Genomic DNA, 21202 nt, shown 5'->3' with positions numbered 1-21202 from the left:
CAAACGTAGGCTATGCTCTTTCTTTCAAATAAAAACCCGTGGCGTCATCTATGATTATAAGGGCTGTAGGCTATATGCGAAATGAAACCAAAATCGCGACACTCAGGGCCACAAACCTGTGTTGCGGTGTGAGAAGGCAGAATCGCCACACACCCCTTCCAACTCCCAGAGTTATCCTTCCCGTCCAGATCCAATGCTACCACATCTTTACATTAGCCTACTATTGGGGAGTTCCAGTGTTATGGACGTGACATTTGTAGTCAAAACTTGAAATATAAATTATCAGAAAATGCGTTTAATACCAATATACTGAAACGTCTGTTTATACATCCATATTCCCTTAAAAAATATCAGTATACACATGCATTTTATATTTAATATGAGGGAAATACACTTGCGTTACGGTCCGGACGTGACACAAAAAATCTTTAAATTTTAGGTGGTAAAATATGTTTTAGTATTTTACTTCATTTTAGAATGAAGAAGGGTTGGCTCTCCACAGAACATAATATATTCATTTTATTTTTCGTGTTCGCATGGATCAAACAATGTAAAAAAAAAAAAAACTACAAGACTGCTTTGAAACTTTCACAGAGATCTTAAACAGGCATTTAAAACACCAAATATTATGGATTGGAATATCAAGCAAAATAATATTCGATGATTGATAGAAAATCGTATCTCTCCCCCCACATGCTCACCGGTAAGACGCTCCGACATTAAATTTCTCTGTAGCCTGTAATAGGCCTATGCGTTGTAGCCCAGTCATTAAAAAACAATTTAGTTTCATATTCATGTTTAAATAAAATATATATATTTTAAATTTTATGTTGATTATATGAAAAGTGAAAAGCATGAATAAGATGATCCCGAAAATATTGGGAGACAAATGGAGTGGGCAGACATGATTTTGACCACTTCATTAAGTTTGTTTTTGTAGAAAGCCTTTCTTTAAAGTGAATTTCGTATCTGAATTTTAATCAATGTTTCATCAACCAATTGCCTGGATTTAATAAATAATAGGTAAATATAGCAGGCAATATAATCAGGACACGGAGGCGCCGGCGCGTGAACTGGAGATCGTCTCTTAAATGAACCGAAACTCAGCGTATAAGCTACTTGCCTCACAGACCTGAGAAATATATATATATAAGCATGAAATGTGTACTTTTAAACAAAACAATTCAAAACGAAAGAAAACAGACTGCTCTCTGCTTATGTAGGCTAATCCGTATGAAATGTGCATTTCTCTCTGGCGCGTTCACTGCTGCGAAGATCGCGAGTCAGCATCGTCAACTTCATCTTTGACACAGAAAACACTTGTTTATTAATAAACAATTGAAATGTCTCCTTGATATATTTGACATATTAATAATAATTACTTTTCCTAGTTCTTTGTGACAGCTTTTAGGTGCGTTATTGGCAGCGCCACCCTTACACGAACGCGTCCCCACCGCTCAATAGTTAATATTATTATTTGGTGTTCAGTTTATACAGGTTTTCTAATTGTTATTTAATATATAAATATAAATTTTTATTTTTATCAAAATCTCTTTTTTTTCTCTCGACACCTCTTTAACTTGGCACGAAATTCTGTCAGTGAAGTCCCGATATGCAAATTTGTTTAAATTCATACCTATGTAATCACCATGACCAAAATTGTACTTTTTTTTTTTTAACATTGAATCTTGAAAAAAAAAAATAGTCCGACCTACCGATCCTTCTTTTTTTTCTTTTTTTTTTTCTGTTACGACAAACCAAAATATTTTTAAGAATGGCCTTATGTATATGTTTTTCTTTCTTTCTTTAAAATTAATTTGCAAAGATTTCAAACAAACTTCTTTCACATTGTCATTATGGGGCATTGTCTGTAGAATGTTGAGGAAAATAATGAATTTAATCAATTTTGGAATAAAACATAAAATGTGGAAAAAGTGAAGCGCTTTGAATACTTTCCGGATGCACTATCTCTAGGAGTGAGTGGTTGCGGTAGACACCCTCTATTTTCCCTTGTATAGAGGCATTGTTCAATTTAATATTTTGATGCCTTCAAATCAAAATATTAATTAAACTTCTGTTTTGCAGTGAAATGCTGGTACATAAATGAAAAATTATAAATAAAAAGACAAACTGAATGAATCAGTGTAATGTTACTTTTTTTTCATCTATAGTGAATGCATGTACAGGTAAACATAAATGGGTAATTCTGTGTCAACTCAACCAGAAATTGATATCTGATATATATATATATATATATATATATATATATATATATATTTATTTATTTTTCTCATGGAATAACTACATAAAAATAATAATAATAAATGCCATGGATGAATATTTACTGCGTAATTCACTGTTTTGTTGAGGGGGGAGGTTATGGAATCATCATTTTATTTTTACACAGTGGCAGGCAAGTCGATTCATAAATGTATTATGTGCCAATTGTGACTGAACAATTGTGTTCAAAAATGGGAGAAAAACACTTTTACCCCTGGTTCCAAAGACAAGGCTTAAGCCTAGTCCCAGACTAAAATGTATGTTTGAGCTGTTGTAACTGAAAGCAACTTGCACTGACATATCTTGAAATATGTCAGAGTCATTGTTTTGTCTCAATATGCACACTAGTAATATATTTTTTTTATAAGGCATGTTTGTAAAAGCTACTTAGATGTCCTAATTAAACTATGGTCTAATCCTGGCTTAATCTATGGGTGCTTTCACACCTGAAAAGGTGTTTGTTTCGGGTCATTTAGGCATACGTGAACACGGCGAACGTGCTTGGATCTGCACTGACCCGATTGCAAATTAACTCTGCAGCAGTTCGCTTGAGGTGTGAAAGCAATCCGACCTAACGGACCAACAAATCAAATAGTATTAAAATCATAACTGGAAACGTGCTGTATAAAAAGCAGTAGTGTCTGATTCTGTGAGTGAGCACATTGGTTATCACAGCTGAAAATAAAATGTGTGTCTCTTCATCTTTAATGTTTTGTAATTGCGCTTCTCCATGTGAGAATGCTGTCCTGATTAAGCCTTGATTCCTGCTATAGTTGCATTCTAACATTCGTAAAGTGTTTGCGTGTGTCTTGACACTGATGACCTCTAGACAGCGCTGGGAGATCCAGAGAGAGTGTGTTTGAATTTGCTGCAGTATTAATATGAATACTATATAATTTAACAGCGGGAATGACGTTCGTCATTTGTATAGTATTTGCATGAGTCTGGACTGGTACAATGCGTTGTGGTTTTACAATACAGATTTTCAAAGCAGCTTTACAGAGATAACAGGAAAATAATGCAAAAAAGTTTGTTTCCAGAAGAAAATGGCGTCATAGTCCAGCTTAAGTTCGTTCAGTGATGGGTCATTTTTGTAAAAAAAAAAAAAAAGAAGTTATTAATTTAGTGTATATATGATAGATAGATGTATAGACAGTATTAAATGTAATGTCCCCAACTAAGCAAGTCAAGCCAATGGCAACAAAGGTGGAAAAAGGTGACAGTGGCAAGGAACCAAAACTCCATCAGGTGGCAGAATGGAGAAAAAAACCTTGGGAGAAACCAGGCTCAGTCAGGGGGGCAATTCTCCTCTGGCCAATGAACGAACAGTGTATGATTATGATTCAGGTAGCATTATAGGTCAGATTGTTTTGGAACAATCAGAATATTATCCAGTTCCATCTGGTTTAAGATCAGAGTCAATCACGCCGGGATGGACTCTGATTGGTGACTGGTGAGTCTAGTTGACACAATCTCTGCTGACAGAGATTGTGGTCGTGTCTAGGTGCAGGTCCTCCATCTGGTCTGGATACGGCCCGGATCCGGCTGACTACATCATGGGTTGTGGTTGTATCTAGGCTCAGGTCCTCCATCTGGTTACAGTAAACCTTGGAATAAGCAGAAAGACTAACATTAGTGTAAATGCATATAGGTGTGAGAACGCCCCAAGTCATGTCTATGAAACCAGGCCTTAATGTTTTTTTGTTTGTTTGTTTACACAAACCATGAGAAAATTTGTAAGTCAACACCATTGCTGAGTGTTTTCTACTTAAAACTAAAAACTGTCTCAATAACGCGTTTTGAAATTGCTGGTGTTTCTGTTGTCACAAACATGTTTCTGTTGATATGAAAAATCGGTACATTTAGCAATATAGCGGGTTAAATATGTACATAATGTAAATTATGATGTTATGATGAACTATATGCCTTTCTCCACTGATGGGGAAGTTGTTTAAAGCGTTTCAGCGGATGCTGATTTTTAGAAGGCTGCTGTCTGACTCTGAGATGGCGATCAGGAATGTGGAGTGTGTAACATTAAGGTGGGCATACACTGTGCGATTTTTGCACAGTTTTTCGGGTTGGGCCGATTTTCAGCTTTGTCGTGCGTCGTTTGTCGTGCAGTATACAGGGGGAAACGAGAGGCGATTAACCTCTCCCGACCGGCAATCGGATGGTCGCGTGAATTTCTGTCATGTTAGAAATTTTGGTCACTCCTCGTGACTATATCGCACAGTTGAAGCAGAGCTACGAACCGATTGCCCTAAACTCAGTGTTTTTTCCCTCACTGCGCCTGCGCGAAAACAGAAGTTTCATCAAAAAAAAAAAAAAAAAAAAAACGAAGAGAGGGAGATCTTTAAGTTCTGTAGTTCAAACTAGCTATAAATTACTGTTGCTTACCGAATGTACACCGAATCATTTTGATCTTAAAAGTACCAATTTATAGAGACCAAACATGGTATAGTTGAGGTTACATTGATAGTTGGTTCATAAAATTCATTGTATCAAAGAAATAATAGTATCATAAGACACTACACAAGACAGTAAATCATTCACACAGTGTCCGATGATACATGTTCATTTATAGATCAGTTTGTCTATAAATGAATGCAGTAAATCTGTTTTAGGGTGCTTCACACTGGTTTGCTGCGGTCCGAGCCTGGGCGCGATTGTTCCTGGCGCACCCCGCAGCGTTGGTCTGTTTCCACACTCAACTTGATTCTATTGAACCCTGGTGCGCTTAGCGCATGATAGAAAAAAGAACGCGGGTCAATATATTGTGTTTTTTATTAATTTGGTGCTATTATGCGCAGCTGAGTAATGGATGTCTCTTTTGTGGGTATGCTTCATTCCTAAGAGTAAAATGAATTTCTAAAAAGTCCTAAATAGTTTTGTGTCTGATTGACTCAGTCGTTACACCAGTATTTCCACTTGCCATTGTGCAGCGTTTACTACAGTAAAGTTGAGCGAGAGGATCAGGTATTCTGAGCGGGTGTGAGGGGGGGCTAATTTACATATTAATGGGTCTGCGTATACCAAATGAAGCAAGGGTGTAGTTGTAATCATGCTCTGAAAGAAAACTTCATGCCTTAAAATGAATGTCTCTAAACTTTTAAAGGAAAAAAAAAGGTTTAAATATGTAATTTTGATGATCAAAGCTGAGTTTTAAGGGATAAAATTACTGACTACAGGGGGACTTTAACCCCTTAACTGTCATCCCCCTTTTTTCCCCGCATCGACATGAAAATCACTATCCAAACTTAAATGGTTATAATTCAAGAATGCTTTGGAATATAGACATATGGTTGGTCTTGTTTTAAAGACATTTGGCAGATTATAGTAGAAGTTAGGTTAAACTCGAATAAACGCGTAAAAAAACACTTAAAGGTGCTCTAAGTAACTTTTTTACCTTAACTGAGTCATTGAAATGGTTATATTACTTATTTCGGGTTGAATGGTGGTCGTTTCGCACCCCCCTGGTGCCCGTGAGCGGAAAATCCGCACTTTGAGCCGGCGGGCCGCCGGCCGCCGCGTCAGGAAGTATCGCGTGATATCAGGTCTCGCGATGTAAACAATTGCTTTACGGCCAAAAGAAATCTGCTAAAATGCTGTCATTATTGCGCTCCCTCACGCTGTTCGAACCCGAATGAAGAAGACGTTTTAAAGAATGTCCCATCTGCTTTGATGTCGTTGATCTACTAACCTCTGGTGTCTGAGAATCGCCAACGAGTTTTTACAACAGTGTTGTCAAATATCTATTCCGAAGCTGTGGGGGGAGCTCTAGAGAGAAACCTGCGAGCAAAAAGCGAGAATACAGCGAAGAAATCCCGAAACTACTGAGCCCTGCTTTAAGTACGTTATAGCTCAGTCCCACATCAAAAATCCATAATTTTTTTCTTTATATTTAAAAAATTTTTAGACCTTTTTTTCTCATAAAATTTAATTGGTGTTATATTTTTAACTCTTGGCATGAAAACAAACTGAGGATTCTACCAATCTTTCATTATTTTTCATGTTCATCGCTATTTCAAAATAAAGGCCTGAACACGCCTAATGAGTATGAAATATTCTTGTTGCAAATTGATAAATTACTGCTCCTCTGTAATTTGTTTTTAAAAAGTCATTTTAAAACTTGAGATTATAAGCTTTCAAATGATATATAGTTTGTCAATATTACTTATTGTTTTTATTGTTGTAAAGATATTATTGTTTTGAATATATAAGGGGTTAATGATATAGGTTACTCCAGATATAGGTTTCGGAGGAGTCTAATCATTCTTGACAGTCTTGTCAATCATCATTTAAGAACATATGAGCAGAACTTTGCAGCTTTTTCTATTAGGGATGCACCAAAATGAAAATTCTGGATGTACTTGGCTGAAAACTGAAACCAAAAATTAATTTCTTATTTTAAATGTATTCTTATTAAACTTTGTAATTAAATTCAATCATTTAATGACTCTGAATAAAAACAAAATCAAGCCAATAAAATAAAATAACCACACTTTTATTTCAAGTAACTCAAAAATTGGACAGAAACTAGGCCTATATTAAAATATTAAATATCATTATAATAATATCAGTAGGGTATATCAATATATTATTCTTTATTCAGTTCTATGCTGCAGAATTAGATTTAACAGATTTATTTTTTGACCTATTATCAAAATAAAGTAGTCCAAAAATCTATTATTATCAGAGGATGTGAGCAGATAGCAGGGAGAGGATCAGTGAACAAGAGGGTGGCGTCACTTGAACAGCGTTGCCCAGCATGGCTATTCACACCATGTTACAGCACAGTAGGGCTATTGCAAACAGAAACAAGTCCAGATAAATTTCATGTCAGCATGTTTTTTATTTTTTCGGACTTTGCCTTTCCATTGAGTGAGCGCGAATGGTACATGCGTTTTGGCTGTGAGTGACTGAGCAGAGCGCTTAACACACACACGGAGGTTGCAGCGGAGCATTGAGCAGAACGCACTATGAACACGGAGCGTAGAGCACAGCGCACACACAAAACACGCTTCGAAGTTGTGAATCTTTCGGAAGCGGAGCTGCTCGCAAAGTCACAAAACATGCTGAGTCAGAGTGAAACCTAATCGCTGAACAAAGAGGGGGCGGGGTGGCATATTTTCTGCCTTTTTTCTCTTTCGGCCAAAAGATTAATAATTCGATCAATTCGATCAAACCTATCATTTTCGGTAGCTGAAATTTCGGTGCATCCCTATTTTCTATGTAATGTTACTTTGTTGTTAATTCTATTCCTAACTTAGAAATCATTCACTCACTGACTTTTTACACATAAATATAAAAAAAATTTAAATACAAAATAGTTCTAAGCACTTTGTTTTATGATCTGTACTGACAATGAATATTTTTTATTTTCTGTATAAATAGGATTAGGTCATTTTACAAACTGTAACTATGCATTTATTGTCAGTACTGGGCGTGCAGTTTACATGGGCAGGTTATTTTGTGCTGTGTGTAATGACCGTGTTTGTCCTTCACCACCGAAGACCATTCTGACCAACGAAAACCCGGGATAAGATGGAGTATATAGCCTAAATGTTGTTGGTTTTGATGCTAAATATTTTGATGTCTTTTGTTTTGTGCCATTAAACTGGTGTCAACTTGTATTTGTCTTTTTTCATTTTAGACCTGATGGCGCTGAAAGAGGAGAGTTCCAAGGAAATGGAAGAGAAAGATAATTATGAGAAACGTCATGATTTCATGACTGGAAAAAAATCTGCACAGTTTGAAAATACCTCACGGAAAAGAACTAAAAAGACAGGAATTAAAAAGAATTTCACCTGCCAACAGTGCGGAAAGAGTTTTGATCAACGTGGAAACCTTAGAGTCCACATGAGAATTCACACTGGGGAGAAACCTTTCACCTGCAAACATTGTAAAAAGAGTTTCAATGAAAAAGGAAACCTTAATGTTCACATGAGAATTCACACAGGAGAGAAGCCTTACACCTGTCAACGATGTGGAAAGAGTTTCACTCAAAAAGGAAACTTTACAAACCACTTGAGAATTCACACTGGAGACAACCTTTTCAACTGCCAACAGTGTGGAAAGAGTTTCAGTGAAAAGGGAAACCTTAAAGTTCACACGAAAATCCACACTAGAGAGATCTCATTCACCTGCCAACAGTGTGGAAAGAGTTTCACTCAAAAAGGAAACCTTAAAAAGCACATGAGAATTCACACCGGAGAGAAGCCTTATACTTGCAGACTCTGCGGGAAGAGCTTCACACGGGAACTAGGCCTTAGGTATCACATGCACATTCACACTGGAGAAAAGCCATTCAAATGTTGTAGGTGTGGAAAGAGTTTCACACGTAAAGAGACCCTTGAGGACCACATGAGAGGTCACACTGGAGAGAAGCCGTTCACATGTGATCAGTGTGGGAAAAGTTTCGTAGGAAGACAAAACCTTAATAAGCACATGAGGATTCACTCAAGAGAGAACTATTTTAAATATTATCAGTGCGGAAGTAGATTCGGAGACATGAATCGCCTTAAGAATCATGTAATAACTCACAATGGAGAGAAGCCTTTCATGTGCAATCACTGTGGAAAGAGTTTTACAAATAAAGGAAAGCTTAAAGCTCACACGAGACTTCACAATGGAAAGAGGCCTTTCACATGTCTTCAGCGTGAGAAAAGTTTCACAAATCAAAGAGACATGAGACGTCATTTCCAAATTCCCTCTGGAGGAAAGACATTGAATTGTGATCAGTGTAATAAAAATTTTATTTTGCCATTACACTTACAGATACACCTGAAAAGTCACACAGATTTGAGACACTATTCGTGTTCTTTGTGTGGAAAGAGTTTCAAATGGTTTAGTAATTTAAAATGGCACCAGAAAATGCGTATCTGTGTGAAATTGAGGCTACATTCAAGCCGTAGATGAATGGGCCAAATCAGATTTTCTTCTCAATGTTTATTTGTCGTGAGACTGTTCACGTGACCTTTATACACTCACTGGCCAATATATTAAATTCATCTGTTACTACTTGTTAACACAAATCTCTAATCCTCCAATCACATGGCAGCAACTCAGTGCATTTAGGCATGTATACATGGTCAAGTTGAAGTTCAAACTAAGCATCAGAATGAGAAAGAAAGCTGATTTAAGTGACTTTGAACGTGGTATGGTTGTAGGTCCTAGACCGGCTGGTCTGAGTATTTCAGAAACTGCTGATCTACTGGGATTTTCATGTACAACTATCTCTAGAATTTACAGAGAGTGCTCAGAAAAAGAGAAAATATCCAGTTAGCGGCAGATCTGTGGGCTAAAATGCCTAGTTGATGTCAAGAGAATAGCAAGACTGGTTGGAGCTGATAGAAAGGCAACTGTAACTCTAACCACTCGTCTGCAGAATAGTATCTCTGAACATACAACACTTCGAACCTTGAAACAGATGGGCAACGGCAGCAAAAGATCACACAGAGTAGCTCTCCTATCAACTAAGATCATCAATCTTAGGCTACAATTTGGACTCACCAAAATTGGACAATAGAAGATTGGAAAAAAAAATTCTGGTCTAACGAGTCTCATTTCTACTGTGACTTTCCGATGAGAGAGTCAGAATTTGGCATTTAACAACATGAAAGCAAGGATCCATTTTGTATCAATGGTTCAGGGTGCTGGTGGTGGTGTGATGGTATGGGGGATATTTTCTTGGCATACTTTGGGCACCTTAGTACTAATAAAGCATCGTTTAATCGCCACAGCCTACCTGAGTATTGTTGCTGACCGTGTCGATCCCTTTATGACCATAGTGTACCCATCTTCTGATGGCTACTTCCAGCAGGATAACGCATCATGTTCCAAAGCTCAAATACTTTTAAACTGGTTTCTTGAACGTGAAAATTTGTTCACTGTACTCAAATGGCCTCCACAGTCACCATATCTCAAACAAATAGAGCAGCTTTGGGATGTGGTGGAATGGGAGATTTTAATGATGGATGTGCAGCTGACAAATCTGCAACAGCTGCATGATGCCATAATAGCAAGGTGGGGTTGCCAACTGTCCCGTATTAGCCGGGACGTCCCGTATGTTGGGCCTAATTGATTTGTCCCGTATGTGACCTCCCTTGTCCCGTTTATTGACTGCTACACTCATCTAACCACTGACTGATAGGCCTACAACAGCAGCAGAGCTGATCAGGACACTTGAGAATGATCACCGACACCTGTCATCATCCAGTCAAAATTAAATTATACATAAATAGGTTAAGCAAAACAAATGTTTATGTCTGAGAACCTTTTATACACATTCTTAACTGCAGACACTGAAATGACATACACTGTGTGATACAGTACAAAATATTTAGATTGTCCCGTATCTTGCAACCCTACACCCGGTGAGTGTATGTGGTCCATATCAGACACTCATCTGATCAAAAAAATTTTTCTGCCACAAGTGATCTAGTTATTGAATGAGAACTGATTGGAATTATAAAGGAAGATGTATACATTTATATATATTTGTAATTATACATATACAGTGAGGAAAATAAGTATTTGAACACCCTGCTATTTTGCAAATTCTCCCACTTAGAAATCATGGAGGGGTCTGAAATTGTCATCGTAGGTGCATGTCCACTGTGAGAGACATAATCTAAAAAAATAAAATCCAGAAATCACAATGTATGATTTTTTAACTATTTATTTGTATGATACAGCTGCAAATAAGTATTTGAACACCTGAGAAAATCAATGTTAATATTTGGTACAGTAGCATTTGTTTGCAATTACAGACGTCAAACGTTTCCTGTAGTTTTTCACCAGGTTTGCAGTGTGCAGGAGGGATTTTGGCCCACTCCTCCACACAGATCTTCTCTAGATCAGTCAGGTTTCTGGGCTGTCGCTGAGAAACACGGAGTTTGAGCTCCCTCCAAAGATTCTCTATTGGGTTTAGGTCTGGAGACTGGCTAGGCCACGCCAGAACCTTGATATGCTTCTTACAGAGCCACTCCTTGGTTATCCTGGCTGTGTGCTTCGGGTCATTGTCATGTTGGAAGACCCAGCCTCGACCCATCTTCAATGCTCTAACTGAGGGAAGGAGGTTGTTCCCCAAAATCTCGCAATACATGGCCCCGGTCATCCTCTCCTTAATACAGTGCAGTCGCCCTGTCCCATGTGCAGAAAAACACCCCCAAAGCATGATGCTACCACCCTCATGCTTCACAGTAGGGATGGTGTTCTTGGGATGGTACTCATCATTCTTCTTCCTCCAAACACGGTTAGTGGAATTATGACCAAAAAGTTATATTTTGGTCTCATCTGACCACATGACTTTCTCCCATGACTCCTCTGGATCGTCCAAATGGTCATTGGCAAACTTAAGACGGGCCTTGACATGTGCTGGTTTAAGCAGGGGAACCTTCCGTGCCATGCATGATTTCAAACCATGATGTCTTAGTGTATTACCAACAGTAACCTTGGAAACGGTGGTCCCAGCTCTTTTCAGGTCATTGACCAGCTCCTCCCGTGTACTTCTGGGCTGATTTCTCACCTTTCTTAGGATCATTGAGACCCCACGAGGTGAGATCTTGCATGGAGCCCCAGTCCGAGGGAGATTGACAGTCATGTTTAGCTTCTTCCATTTTCTAATGATTGCTCCAACAGTGGACCTTTTTTCACCAAGCTGCTTGGCAATTTCCCCGTAGCCCTTTCCAGCCTTGTGGAGGTGTACAATTTTGTACACCTCCACATCAACGCCGATCAACGTCTGCTGGTTGCTGGTCTGCTTGATTGCAGGAGAGCACTCGTTCCGCTGCCTGGCTTCTTCAAAGGGGCTCATTGAATTAATTCAGTTCGTTGTTGATGGAGAATAAATCTGATTCCTATGGTGAAACTGTCTCTTGGCGAGATGCGCTGCGATTGGCTCGCGCAAACATGCTGCTTTGCCATTATGTTCATGCAGTTCCCACTGACCAGCCAATAGACGCTCAGATTGCTGCACTGTTATGGCTGTGCAGTGGCACTGCGTTTTTGAATTAAAGGCTTCAAAATTCAGAGAAAAGGAGTTTCCCCAATAGCGTCTAGCAAAGACGCAATACGAGTAAATGATTCAAAAGGGAACTATAGTTCTGTCTTTAAATAATTAAACATATGTCAACACTGTTGCAACCAGTAATAAAACAGTACAATTTACATAATATCTAAATAAAAATTATTCCCAATAAATAAACATATAATAAAATATCTATTAAGGTGCAGCATTTAGACAATTAACTGTGCTTGAACTACACTGTACTTCTATCAATATCAGTGGCGGTTCCTGGGTTTTAAAATAGAGGAGGCACATTAAATTGTAATGTCTGGGGATCCCCTGCCGTGTTTGATGATGACGATGATGATGATTATTATTATTATTTGCCTAACTACTTTAAATGGCTTTTTGGTCACTTTTAGACAGAAAATTACACTCATACAGCAATATAATACAAATATAATTTCACTCACCTAGCCTATCACTTGAAGCAAACATCCATAGTGAGCCGTACCATGCAGTGAAAAAGCTCCATTAAATGTCCGTGTTAAAAGACTGCTTTGGGCCATTTAGTGAAGCTGACTGCTGTAGACTGTATATCCAGCTTAGGCATTGAGTATTCTTGTTGATATATATTATTTCTCAGCGCAGTGGTAGCAGTTCAAACTAACATCACGTAATTTACGTCTCTTCGATGATTGGTTGATATGCCAAGGGAGGCTAGCCTCGCCTGCTATGTAACTTGTCTCAACACTCCTAAGCGCTGAAAGTGAAACACTCGATGGTGATTGGCTATTTTTTTAACCAACTGAGGCACAAGAGCCTCCCCTTCTCTATCCATTAGCAGCTGTAATTACATCAGCAGATTTGGCACGTCCGCGAAAGAAAAACAGTGCTTTCGGTTAATTAACATGTTATGGTGTTAGAGTGGTGAAATTACAAAGAATCTTCTCCCATTTTAAAAATCTTAGGTAGGCTGTGCCTCCCCTGATGAGCCACCCCTGATCAATATTAGCAGCTTTCAGCTTCACATTAGTTTTGTGCAACAAAAATTGTAACAAAAAAAGAAAAAAGTAAAAATCTGAATTTGCAGGGCAGATCTTCTGGCACTAACAATGTCTGACATAATAAATACATAGACCGCTTTGGAACGTTGCTGCGATACGTCAATGCATCCACCATTTTGCTGAGGGCATTTTGCTGCGCTGTAAACAAATGCAAGTAAACGGGTGAGCTGCGTTTTTTCTGAAAAAAAAAAAAAAAAAAAAATTACATTTATCAACCGATTTCAGTGGTTTGTATGTGGTGTACAAAAGTTCCATCTCTAATTATTTAAAATCTCGATAGTTGGACTTATATAAAAAAAAATTAATAAGGAATTGTCAAAGTTCAGGCTTGTCATGTATTTGGCTTTTTTTTTCAGACCCCCATACTGAGACATAATTTAATTTTCACATTAAATGAAATAAAGTTTTCTTATTGTGGAAAAAGTATTTTCTGTCATTGACCCGATTTTAGCAATAACTGATGGATCCTTTATGGTAATGCATATGATATGGTACAACTACAGTTCAATGCAAATAGTAAATATAAGATAAAGTGAGAAGTAATAGTAAATAGTTTAGTCAATAAAATAAACTAACAGTATACAGCAAATAAAATAGTAATGAATAGTATAATTATATAATATAAGTACAATAATATAATAATATATTGATAATAGCATACAGTTTATGTATAATACTATAATAATAGCAATAGAATATGAAATATCAATTACAGTGAAATTAAAAGTTAAATAGTGACTATGAATAGTACAATAATTTAACAGCATAACTATAATAGACTGATAATCGCAAGTGGTATAATATTATAATAACAATAATAATATGAACAGCAAATACAATGTAATATCAATTGCAGAATAATATAGACAATCTGAAAAAAGTATGAAACATAATATTGATCATTAAACTGACATTTAACAAAAAGAGATTTGTGTAATTTTATTTTATGTAGGCCTACACACAGTGAAGAGAATGTTTATATAAAATAATTTATATATTTTAAAATATTCTTACATAGGCTAACGTTATATAAAATAAAATGACACAACTCTGTCTCTTTTTGTTAAATTTCAGTTTCATTGCTCAATAATAGCCATTATAACAGTATTCATTGCTCAATAATAGCCATTATAACAGTATTTAGCCTAAAAGGTATAAGAAGCTATACAAGTCAAGAAATAAAGTAAACAATTCAGTCAAACATACAGCAGGGAGCAGGCTACAATGTTAAAGTTAAATAGCCTAAATATATAAAGTTATGAAACTTCACTTTGCCCTCAGCCAAAACGATTTGCCAGGGAACAAATTATAGATTAATGAGACCAAAGATCGCACGTTAGATATACACAAGACGAATTATATCTCATGTTTAACCACTAGACTAGAGACACCAGAGCCAGCAGCAAACGTCAGCAGCACTAGCCGAGGTAGGGTTGTTCCAGGCGGGGTACATGAGCGCTGAGCGCCCGGTGATCGCCTGGATCTCACAACTCCGAACACGTCAGATCAAATATTTAAATAGGCGCTATCTTTATAAATAAACCACAGATTTGAGCTTTAAACAACTACATTGTCAACTGAAAAACTCTTACAACTCCATTTCGTGACACGATAACAGTAGTATTTTTAAATTTCGTGGCTTTTCTCCTCTGAAAATATTAATAGTAAACGAAATAGTGACTAGTAACTTGCCTAGCCGAAACGAGTAACGTTACTTGTCATAAAAGTCGGTTTTAAGAAAATATAGATGAATATTTCGATTTCAGGAAATGTTATTTATAATATAAAATAAAATATAATGTAAGCTAAAACTATAATATAAATCATGTCAACTCATGTTTCAACTTTCACAGCTAAGTTAACTAGCAACATCGCTAGCTATTTAAGTCTGACTGACTCCGGTGGCCAACTAACGTTACTATTACTAATTATATCATGACCAAATACAACCAGAAACAAATGTTCAGTCTTGCTTGTGAAAGGTAATTCCCCGAGACCTGTTTTCAATTGTGTGGCGATTTGTACTGCACACGAAGCAGGCATTTTTCTTAATTCCCGTTATGAGAGGTATGGGAAAGTTGCCCTCCGCAATAAGTGTTGACGTACGATCCAGCGCCCAATAGGGTATTTATTACTATGTATTTATTATGTCTATGTCTCCTGCTGTGGAGAACATCCTTGCTAGAAACAGAGGTAGCAGATACAGCCAGGTAGCGCTTTGCTAGCACATGAACATAAGAATATTTAGGCTCATTGGTTCTCCACCATGCAGGTGGCTTGGAATCCAGTGAAATGTAGTCTGCTGCCATGTATGAGGTAACTTCTTCCTTTGATTGAAGCTTGTTTCCCACTTCAATCTTGAAGAGCCCATCATAGAGTTTAGCAATGGCTGACTTCTTGACTGGAGGAGATGACAGGGCTCCTGTTGACTTTGTGGTTTCACCCTGCAGATTTAAATGACAAATATATATATATATATATATATATATATATATATATATATATATATATATATATATATATATTGAATGTGTACTGTTAACATTGTTTTTATTAACAATATAATGTTTCAAATTAATTGTGCACTATATAGGATTTTTGAAAAAATAAAGTATAGAAAGGTGAAACTTTATTGTCTGCCTCTGAAGCTCAGTAATTTGTTGTGTCTCAACCAGGGCCGGCTCTGTAAATCTGGGGGCCCTAAGCAGGATAATTTTGGGGCCCTGCCTTGCAGTGAATAATGGAGTATTGCCACCGCAAACCAGCAACTGTATACAATCTAACCCTTACACATTTCATCTGTACCTCTTTTAACATGATTGCCCACAATTATTTTACTGCTTATTAAAGTACACTCACTGAAACAGTAAAAGTAAAGATTACAGATTTGCCAAATTTCTACATCTACTTTATTACTGTCTGAATGCTTTGTAAATTTTAAAACAGCACTAACTGTTTTTTGTCCACTAGACAGCTTAAAACCTTTAGTATTAAAAATCTTCAATAAAGTTGTTGCATAGGCCTACTACAGGTGATGCTGGAGTCTCTATCTTTGAACTTCTTTTCCCTGTTCCATACTTTAAAAAGAGGGAGAAGTTGGACCAGTAATTTCTTTGCTTCCTTCTAAAGTGATTTAAACATATTCTTCTATATTGATCTATCAAAGAGATAAAAAATTCTGCAAAAGATTTTAGTTTGAGTTGGTATTTATTTTTTATATATTCCAACTACAAAAACACTACTTCAGCGAACAATCATTAGCCAAATGTGTATATAAAATGTTTAGTAATAAAATATATACATAAATCTAATAAAAGCTCTAGGTAACACTTTTTACATTTTACAGTCATTGTTGCACGTTACATGTAGTTCATACAAAAATAATTCTACAGTAAAAACTGCTTAAAATGTGGATTTCGTTTGAGTAGGCTACCTCTACTTTAACCCCCTGAGGTCTACGGTATCGCCGGCGATACCAGCTCGCTTTTTTTTTGTCAATGTAAAAGAAACTCATAAATACTCTGTTGACTTTGATTTTCCATAGGAGTTTCATACATCAATCGATTCTGTTAAATGTGTATTATTTTTGTGTATACTCACAATAAAAACAAAGTGTTGTGCTTTTTGCCAAATAAAGAAAAATAAACACGAAGCGAGTTCTGCCTTCTCTCTGCCAGTGAAGTCCATTCTGAAACGCGTCCGAAAATGAACAATAACCGAGCGAATACTCAGTCAAACAGGCATACAGACACACAGGCATGAAGCTTGAATTTTCTTCTTTTAAATGAAGTAATTTATATAAAAAACAAATATTCTAATCTTGTGAAATCTGTATTAAAAGAGAGCGATTCCAGTCGAGCTCATCTCATCTCATTACGTTATAATCGGCCCCGCCCACGGAGAGCGCGCGCTATTCAAACGCAAATGACTGAGACGATCCCATACAAACTGTGAACGCCCCCATATCAGCTCGAGAAAACACATCAAGTTTATTCAGATAAGTGTAGTTGTCTACACTGTCTCGCAGCGCTGTGAGGAATAATAATAATGGAAAACTTACCTCAGAAGTGCTGGTATTTCGAGGAGCAACGGATGGAATAATGTAGTAAGTTTTTTTTTTTTCATTCTCAAGTAAATCGCGTTTCTGTGTGAATGAATGAACGCAGAGATGCGCTGTTTACCACAACTCGCAAAAAGACGGTTTAAATTTGAATTGCGTTTCTGTGTGTGAATAAATGATCTGCTTTTAGCAAACTATTTAGCTATACTGAGTAAAATCGATTGAAATGTTGAAATAAAATGTATTTGTATAAGCAACGTATTAAACTGCAAATTAACATTTATATTCCTTATAATAAAAACGAAAGACCTATGTTACAGACATATGAAAGACAACATTTCGTTGATTAGTTTTGGATAGATTACACATTTTTACTGTAAAATATCTGCCACCTCAAATAAGCTTTTGTTTGCCAATTTTTGCTAATATGTTAAATATAGTATGTTTTGTCAATGTAGGCTATATTCGAAGTTTGAAATATGTATGATAAAATGTATACTTTAGTTTTTACAAAGAAAGATTACACTTCAATTGTTGTTGTAATTGTAACCTTTTTAATAAAAAAAAAATATATTTACAAGGTAGATGTAAACAAATTTTAAAAGGTAAATATAAGCATTTTCTTTAAATAATTTTTATTGTGTTTTATTATTGACAAATTTGGGGAGAGGATACATATTCCAAAACTGAAAATACAGTATGAGAATTAACTGCACAATTAATAGACATGTTTTCCTTGGATATTATACAATTTGCAAGCAAAATTTGTGAAAAAAAAAAAAATTGACATGCTTCCAACTGTGAACCAATTTGGTAGAATATATATATATATATATATATATATATACTGTATATATATTGCTCTTGCATTCTTTCTTGTGGCTATAGGTGACACACCTGAATGAATGGCTCATTAGGTATGCGGGCCCCATTGTCTCCTGAGGTGTGAACCACTACATATGCATGATGCTGTTGAATGGTTGACGCCCCTTGCGCATATTGCCTTTACAAACAAAAAGTGTTTTACAAGATTTAAATCAATGTATTGTGTTATGTGAATGATAAGGGCAGGATGATTTTCACATCATTTTGAAGAAAAAATTCTAGGCAAAGACATCAATTAGTCAAAAGTCTTATTGACACGTATTTAGTATGTGTTTTGTGGCCTTATTTCAGAAACTTTAGTTTTTAGTTTTTTCAATAACCATGCATAAACATTATTCTCTCAAAAATACAAACATGTACATGCATGTTGCTCACATATTATGGTAGCCCTGTTTGTGCTAAATAGAGTGTAATTACACCTTTGCCATTAATATGTTTATAAGCAACTGAAAAAAGCACAAATGTCAGGGCATGTCAGAACATCTCAAGGACCCCAAAAACCCCTCAGACCTCAGAGGGTTAATGGGATAATGTCCACTTTAACGCACCCTCTGGTTGCCAAGAAACAGCGCCGCGAATACAGTACAGAAAACGCAATAGGCCGCTCTTTGTGCATTGTGTAATGTGCCAAGTTCAAAAATTAATACAAAAAGAATTCTACAGTAAAAACTGCTTAAAATTTGGATTTCGTTAGAGTAGTAGCTCTACTATAATGTGATTTTTTTTTCTCCTTTTTTCTGCACCCGTTGGATAGACTCGTTTAATTTTTGCGGTCAAATTTCCAAGTCCAGGGAAGACAACGATTTTAAACGGTTGGTTGACTGTTAAAATGCGGCGACACCGGCGAGTACCATCTGTAGTTAGGGGGCCCCCTAGTGGCGGCGGGGCCCTAAGCAGCCGCTTAGTTCGCTTATAGGGAGAGCCGGCTCTGGTCTCAACCCAAAAAACGTTCGCTAATGCTGCTATTGCCTTGTTGCAGGGCTATAGACCCGAGTCGCATGACTTGGACTTGACCAAATTTGTTGACTTGTGACTCAACTAAACATAATCAAGGAAGACTTGCGACTCGACTTAGGGTGCACTCACACTAGTTGATCTAAATAGTTCCTGAGCACGTTTAACCCCCAAAGTCTGGTTCGTGTGACTAGTGTGATTGCTTCATACCGTGCCCGGCTGCGGTACACTGAACCATGCCCTGGTCTGTTTGAAGAGGTGGGCTTGTGTAGTGGAGGTTATCTGTGTTGTGTTGTGTTGTGTTGTGTTGTGTTGTGTTGTGTTGTGTTGTGTTGTGTTGTGTTGTGTTGTGTTGTGTTGTGTTGTGGTGTGGTAAAAATCTCATGCAGACTGGGGCACAATATACTTTTACAGAAGCACATTTTAAGAAGGTATAACAATAAATCATGTACCTGAGCAACACTGTATTTAAGCACTCGTGCAGCAATAAGTGACAGCAGTGCACAATGCTGAGAAAGAAAAGATTAGTGTTAAGAAAACCACTTAAAGAATGAGAAATAATCAACAAAACACATGTGTACATCAAAGAGGGACTTAAAGTCACAATTATACAAGTATATTGTGTCAAATAATCTGTTACACGAAATATGGCCCTTATTGAATCACCTTGCAAACTTGTGTGACCTACCACTGTGAAATCTCATGCAGACTGGGAAGAAGCAAAGTGCGTCCATCAGCCAAATCAGAATTCCTCCTGAACCAAAAACAACAAGCTCATGCTGCGTTCATGTCATGTCATAGGAGATGGCAACCTGTGATGTTCTACACGGAGAGCTGTTCACGTCCTCAGACTCAGATTTTTGCATTTGGGTCAAAGACAAAAAGGAGTTTTGTCTCAAGGTAGAGACAGTACAGTGGCTGACGCCAGCAAACTCAAGAGTGCTTTTTTTGGGGAACTTTGGTAAGACCCTCATGTCGAGTGATATAGTCACATACCAGCCTCTGTGCTCCTAAAGTCTCCCCTTCCATATCGCAGGTTTCAATTTCTTTATTAACAGAAAAGCCTCTTTATATTGTGGCCTGTCCATGAGACAAAGTCAGAAGCTTCTGGCAAAAAGCAAATAGCTCTTGGTAGTTACTAAGGAAACTGCTCAAGAAGATGTCAAGCAACTTTTGCATTGGTGGGAAGGAGAGGAACTCCTCACTTCTGCTCTCAACAGACAGGAAGGATTAAAATTGTTTGAGAATGACATCCACTAAAACAAAACAAGTGAAAAAGACAAAAAAGTGGAAAAAAATATTGATAAATCATTACAATACATCATTACAATATGTGATGTGATCTGGGAAAACCCATCACATGGTGAAATTTTACCTATTACAGGTTTTGCTAACATATGAAAGCTGGTTTTAAGCCCTTTCCAATTCTGTTTTTATTTCTATCATCGTTTGTCGTTAACATCGTATGGTTATCTGAAGTCGGCTGATCGCTATGATTTTCAGTAACGTAATTCTGAGAAAAACAGGTTTAATTAACCTGCCACAGGTTTTTTTATTGCCTTTTTTTTCATATCACATATTTTATTAATCATCATCAGTAAAGTAATTTTGAGATAAACAGGTTTAATTAACTGTCACCCTCCTGCTAGCAGGATGCTTGGCGCTCTTTTTTATTGCCTTTTTTCATATCACATATTTTAGTAATCATCATAAATTAGGTATCATTCGAAAGCTTATGAACTCAAAATTCATCCTGTGTAAACAGTTTTGGACATTGTGTGGAAACGGTACTCTAAATTATTTTAGCAGTCTCCTCCCCTATTGGGCGGTGTCAGTGTTCATATTACAAAAAAAATATTTTAACTAATTTATGATCAAAGCCTTTTCTAATCTTGACAAAACATAATCATCAGAAAGGACTCTCAAGGTTTACATATTTTGAGATAG

General features: G+C 36.8%; 1 protein-coding gene across 1 annotated transcript in view; it reads left to right on the top strand.

The window, feature by feature from the left end:
• Positions 1-10017, top strand: part of LOC309497652 (uncharacterized protein) — a 48035-nt gene extending 38018 nt beyond the window's left edge. Inside the window, exon 3 of the mRNA XM_082167948.1 lies at positions 7934-10017. Within this exon, the coding sequence (XP_082024074.1) occupies positions 7934-9198 (1265 nt within the window). The 3' untranslated portion in view covers positions 9199-10017. The remainder of the gene's footprint in view (positions 1-7933) is intronic.
• Positions 10018-21202: the final 11185 nt, after the last annotated feature.

Source organism: Leuciscus leuciscus (assembly GCF_965113295.1).
Source record: "Leuciscus leuciscus genome assembly, chromosome: 4".
Classification (NCBI taxonomy): Eukaryota; Metazoa; Chordata; class Actinopteri; order Cypriniformes; family Leuciscidae; genus Leuciscus; species Leuciscus leuciscus.
The sequence above is the reverse complement of the archived record's forward strand: the minus strand, read 5'-3'. Positions and strand labels throughout refer to the sequence as shown.